Consider the following 6000-nt stretch of genomic DNA (forward strand, 5'->3'; position numbering starts at 1 on the left):
ATGAGACGGCTTAATAGTTAATTACTGGTTCGTATTTAAACCAAAACTAAACTACATTTTAAAAGCTTTTGACAGAAATATAAAGGCCATATGTCATAAAAAGGTCAAATCTTTCATAAAAGTTTCACAAAAATTCTGACCTTTTAATTTTGTCGATTTTGGTCAAAAACTGATTATTTGGTTTCACAAAAGTCATGACCTTTCAATTTTATCAATTTTGGCCAAAAATGGATTATTTGGTTTCACAAAATTCCTGAACTTTCAATATTTGACATACCACATAGGCGTCACATAGACGCCACATAGGCAAATTGAAATCAAATTGAGAGTTGGCCACAACTGAAACCAAATAATTTGTTTTTTGCCAAAATTGACAAAATTGAAAGATCAGGACTTTTATGAAACTTTTATAAAAGATTTCTATGTAAAAGAGTTCTATCTTAAAAGAGTTCCATTACTATTTTTAGAATACTTTTCCATTGAATACTCCATTTTACCCTTATTTTAGTTATCTTAAAAGAGTTCTATGTAAAATTCCACTATCATTAATAGGGGCAAAACATGAAAAAACATGAAAAGACAAGAATAATTAATGTTTTCTTAATCTGTGTGTAAAGTCAAATGGGACTTATAAAGTGGGACGGAGGGAGTATATAATATTACAAAGAAAACCCCCTGGCCAAGTTTTTTTTTTTTTAGCTTTTAATAGCCGTCCCAATATTTCTTTTCACAGCAAAACAATGTCGTCGTCTACAATCTCCTTCCTTCTGTTACTTTTAGCGACGACCTTCATATCCTCAACCACCGCAAAACCCCACATAATTAATTTCCACTCACCAAATCTCTATCCAGAAGGCCTCACCTACGATCCCGCCGCACAACACTTCATCGTCGGCTCTCTTTACCACCGCACTATCCACTCCGTTTCCGACGCCGGCATCGTCGAAACCCTAATCTCAGATCCCTCCCTTCCTCCAAACTCCACCGTTTTAGGCCTCGCCGTTGATTCTCGCTATAACCGTCTCCTCGCCGTCATCCACTCCGCCCCTCCTCTCTCTCCGTTCAATGCTCTCGCCGCCTACGACCTCACCTCCCGCAGCCGCCTCTTCCTCTCTCTCCTCCCTGAATCCAACGACGTCGCCGACAAACTCTCCGTCGCTAACGATGTCGCCGTTGATTTCAAAGGAAACGCTTACGTCACTAACTCCGGTCAAAACCTAATCTGGAAAGTTAACAGTCACGGAGAAGCCTCAATTTTCTCCAGATCTCCGTCATTCACGGAGTATCCTATTGCCGTTGACCAAAACTCATCATTTAGTGACTGTGGTCTAAACGGAATTGCTTACGTCAGCAAAGGTTATCTCCTCGTAGTGCAATCCAACACAGGCAAGATGTTTAAGGTTAACGAAGATGACGGTCGAGCCAGGCCGGTTTTGTTAACGGAGGATCTACCGTTAGCGGACGGAATATCTCTTCGTAAAGACGGCGTCGTTTTGGTTGTTTCCCCAAATAAACTGTGGTATATAAAAAGTGATGACAGTTGGAGTGAGGGTGTGGTTTATGACCAAACTGACCTCGATATCGAGAGATTTCCTACTTCAGTCACTATAGGGAGAGAGGACAGGGCTTATGTGTTATATGGGAGTGTTTTTGAGGGTATGATGGGAAATGGAAAAAGGGAGTGGTTTGATATTGAGGAAGTTAATTCGGTTAAGGAGAGTAAAGAGGAGAATATTTGGATATTTGTTTTGATTGGTTTGGGTTTTGCTTATTTTTGTTTTTGGAGGTTTCAAATGAAACAACTTGTTACTAACTTGGATAAAAAGAATGGTTAATTTGTTGAGGGGGGTTTAAATTTTAATGTTTAAATTGTACTTATTTTTATTTTTAGAGATAATTAAATAGAGATTTTGTAGTTTTTTCTTTTTCTAATAAAAGGTTTTTATTTTTATAATGATCTCATAGTCTAATTTAGATTATATGATAACGATAATAATAATAATCAATTGTTGATAATTGTAAAATTAAAAGGAAATTTATATGCATTTTATGAATAATTTTAAATCACTATTTGAACAAAGATGAAGAAGAGAGTATGAAACCAAAAAAAAAGGTTTAATACATCATTTGACCTTTAAAATATACGCTTTTATTCTCTCAGATCTTTAAACTATTTTTGTATTTTATTAAATCTCTTAGCTTTTTTTATTCTATTTAACCCACCAACTATAACTTTTTTGTCAATCTGACCCTTTTCGTTTAATATAATAAAAGCGCGTGTTTTCAAATGTTTTAAAGTGCATGAAGGATAATTAAAATGCATAAATTGTTCTATTTAACCCCTAAATTATACTCCTCCCGTCCACAATTGATAGGCTGATTTGGATTTACACGCGTATTTAAAGATATAGTTTTTTTAGTTAAAATTACACTAATTGCCTATATTACCCTTATTCAATAAATGTATTAAAGTTTATATTTTTGTATTATAATTAACACTCTATTCTTGAAATACTAGTAAAATACATTAAGTCACGGTTTAAATTTAGAACACAAATATAGAAACCTAATCAATGTATACTCAAAATTAGTGCAAAATCTTTTAGATTTTCTCTTAACAGTTGACACTCTCCTACAACATTATGCAAGTCTTGGAACTATCAGATGTTTAGAGAAGTAGACTCAGTCCATCACGTCATCCGTGGACTAAGCCTATGACATAATGACACGTCATTAAAATGATGGCAATCTTGTAATATTACTATTCAAAAGTGTAAATAAGTAATAAACGAATTTATAAGATTGTCATCATTTTAATGACGTATCATTATATAATAGGCTTAGTCCACGGATGACGTGGTAGACTGAGTCTACCTAAGAATCTCTCCAGATGGAGAAATTCTTAGGTAGACTCAGTCCACCACGTCATCCGTGGACTAAACCTATGACATAATGACACGTTATTAAAATGATGGCAATCTTGTAATATTACTATTCAAAAGTGTAAATAAGTAATAAACGAATTTATAAGATTGCCATCATTTTAAGCCGAATTTATTTGAGTTGACTAAGTAATAATTTAAATAAGGGTATTTTAGACAAATACTTGATTTACCACCTTCTAATTAAAGAAATCAGCTTATAATTTGGGACATCTAAAAAAGGAAATCAGTCTATCAATTGTGGACGGAGGGAGTACTATTTTATTCTATTTGGTCCTTGAACTATACTATTTTGTTCTATTTGAAAGACATAAAATATTAATAAAAAAGATAAGGGACAATTAGTCAAGAAAATTTATTCTCTAAAGTTTGTAAAATTCATTTACAAATTCTATCAATAATTTCGATTTCAGAATTTGAATTATATGGGAACACTTGTTTCAATAAGGTTTCAAATTGTAGCTGCTTGTAGATTTGGAAATGGTAATGGTGGTAGCAATGGTAGAACAGATTCCTGCTTAGAAGACGATTGACTTGACGGAGATTCTGTCTTCCCATTCTCAGTCTTCGACATCCTCGCCTTCTCCCGGAGCTTCTCCAAAACCTTTTTCTTCATCTCCTGCCTTCCAATGCGAGCTTCAGCAGGTTCTGCCGTGAAAATGGTGAATCCAGCAAGAGAGCCTGCAGACAAATATAGCAATGCATCTCTCCTTGAAACATTAATGGCTTTCGGAGCATTTGGTTTCTTCTCTTTCAGTCTTACTACCTACCATAAATGGCAAAACAAATTGAGCTCCTCATTTTACTCTTGCCTCTAGCCTACAAGGAATTTACATTTTTTCTGCAATTCATTGGCGACAAATTGGGCTAGAAGTACTAATCAATGTAATCATAGCCAGATTTGAGCGGATTCCGACCTGATCTAACTGAGCTCCAATCTTTTACATACAAACATAGTTCATATCCGATTCGGACTTAATATTCATTATCCAAGACCGATACGTATGTTAAATTAACGCAAACTCGGTTTAAATTGTTTTAGTCCTCTATAAAATTTTACCTAATAATGAAAATCTAAAGATACAATAACTAAAAGCTGGTCTAAATAATATTTGGACTCCGCCATGGCATAGTGTAAAATGTTAAGTTTCCAGATCCCGACCAAGCAAGTTGGGACTTGGCAGGCCAGGAGGGTACCTATTTGCACAGGTATAGCCTCGAACCAAAGAGCCCATGCCTTGAAATGAATATTTAAATCCAATTTACACAGATTCGGTTTAAACTTTTGAACCTGCATTTTTAACTAAAACTAAATCTTCAATTTTATATATAAAAATAGATCTCATACTGAGTCGGATTCATAGACCAAATTTATTATAAAAATATTAGTATTCAACCTTAAACTCAACGGGCAGGGCAGGGCAGGTGCGAAGTCTGTTGCTTAGGTATAGGCTTCGAACTAAAGACTATGTTGGTATAAGCAAGTTGAGCTATTCGCGAGTTACTTGAGATTGACTCGGTATTTTTCGAGTCCAGCTCGAACCGAACTCTGAGTATCAACTAAAGAGGCTAGTGAAACTAGCTCACCTCTTACACATAAAAGACAATTTTCTTTTTCAGTGTATAGACATTTTATATCTCTAAATTTTAAATATGTATCATCTTACTTGGTTAAATTCCATATTAAACAGTAACAAATATTAAAATAACATCAAATATAATAATTTTAAATTATTAAACTCCAGTCTCGAACTCGAATAGCTCAGATATCCTCTGAGCTCGAACTCAAATATCTGTTTAATTAAAAATGCTAATAAATTTTCTTTCCTAAATCAAACCCAAATTAAAAATCAAAATATAGCAGTTCAGTCATAGCAAGAGCAACTTAACAGAAGTAGGTTTTAAGTGAAGAGAATTGAAAAAACAAAACCTGAATCAACGGTCGCTTGAAGACCGGAAAGTCTGCTCCTCCCGTTGAATGGTGAAACAGGTTCGAAGTAAGCAACGAATTAAGGAGTGCCATGTGTTGCGTTCTCCGACAAGATCGCCACCGGAACTGGAGTTGATTGCGTGAATTATGGCTGTGAAAGAGGGAGAGGACGGTGGCAAGGAAGTGTCCACCCAAATCAAAAATGAAAAATGAAAATGGATCTTAATGGCAAAATATGGGCCTTTACTTGTCAGCCTGCAAATTTCTTCATCCTTTTGGAAACTTGTGGCCTTAGGCCTTCTCTAATGGTCATGACTAAGGGCTGGCTGGCTGGCTTGGTTGGGGGTAAATAGGTTAGAAAAGTTGTACTTCCCGAAAAGTAGTAAATATTTTTTATTTGGTTCAATTTATACATTCTACTTCCCGAGAAGTTGGATGTTTGACTTTCCTTTCACTAGGGAAGTAACTTCCCTAGAAAAATTCAAGGAAGTAGAACTTTCCTAACACTTTTGTTGTATTTTCCTAATTTAACCTTAACTTTTTCTTCTTTTTTTCCTTTTTAAATTTATATAAAAATTATCATAGGATATTTTTGTCTTTTAATTAAAAATTAATTCCGTACTTCCCGAAAAGTAAAAATCAAAACACGTAATATTTATCAACTTGCTGAGAAGTTAACTTCCCAGAAATTATACTTCTCGGAAAGTTAACTTCCCGGGAATTGCTATAAAACGAACCAAGCGAGGCCTAAAACTTTGTCAGCAATCACTAATTGAGGGGAAAAAATAATAATTATACACCGCAACGGTTGTGCCACGTCATTCGTGCAACAAATTTATGGGGTGTTAGTTATATATAAATGTTTAATAAAAAAAAGTAATAAATAAATTTTTTTTATTGCAAATGTTTATTAACTTGTTGTAAAAATAATGTGGCATATTCGTTGTGTGAAATAAATACTCGGAAAAAGAAAATTACAGTTGTTTTGTTTTTATGTTATTTGATCATCGAATAAATGTGATGAAAACTCTTTAAACGGTGATAAATTAATAAAGTAAGATTTAGTTAAAAAAACAAAATAACCATAAAAAGATTCCTAAGAAAATTAGACGCGGCACTAAAAAAGAA

The 6000-nt window shown here is 34.2% G+C and overlaps 2 protein-coding genes across 2 annotated transcripts; one reads left to right on the forward strand and one right to left on the reverse strand.

Annotated features, from left to right (window-relative positions):
- The first annotated feature begins 680 nt into the window (after positions 1 to 680).
- Positions 681 to 1843, forward strand: LOC126683187 (uncharacterized). The gene has a single exon (XM_050379027.2). It carries the CDS (start codon positions 741 to 743, stop codon positions 1833 to 1835), a length of 1095 nt encoding a protein of 364 aa, XP_050234984.1. The 5' UTR covers positions 681 to 740; the 3' UTR covers positions 1836 to 1843.
- Positions 1844 to 3283: 1440 nt separating this feature from the next.
- On the reverse strand, positions 3284 to 5090 carry LOC126680101 (uncharacterized). Its single transcript, XM_050375149.2, has 2 exons — positions 4873 to 5090; positions 3284 to 3708 (listed from the first exon to the last, which is right to left on the reverse strand). The coding sequence occupies exons 1-2, from the start codon at positions 4963 to 4965 to the stop codon at positions 3394 to 3396; spliced, it is 408 nt and encodes a 135-aa protein (XP_050231106.1). The 5' UTR covers positions 4966 to 5090; the 3' UTR covers positions 3284 to 3393.
- Positions 5091 to 6000: the final 910 nt, after the last annotated feature.

The sequence above is a fragment of the Mercurialis annua genome, linkage group LG5, assembly GCF_937616625.2.
Source record: "Mercurialis annua linkage group LG5, ddMerAnnu1.2, whole genome shotgun sequence".
NCBI classification, from domain to species: Eukaryota; Viridiplantae; Streptophyta; class Magnoliopsida; order Malpighiales; family Euphorbiaceae; genus Mercurialis; species Mercurialis annua.

What these genes read in the sequence shown, in the direction of transcription:
- LOC126683187 (XM_050379027.2), top strand. Translation starts at nt 741, where the DNA reads ATGTCGTCGTCTACAATCTCCTTCCTTCTGTTACTTTTAGCGACGACC.
- LOC126680101 (XM_050375149.2), bottom strand. Translation starts at nt 4,965, where the DNA reads ATGGCACTCCTTAATTCGTTGCTTACTTCGAACCTGTTTCACCATTCA. An exon ending in TCAAGCGACCGTTGATTCAG is followed by an intron (nt 3,709 to 4,872) that starts GTTTTGTTTTTT and finishes CATTTATGGTAG; the next exon opens with GTAGTAAGACTGAAAGAGAA.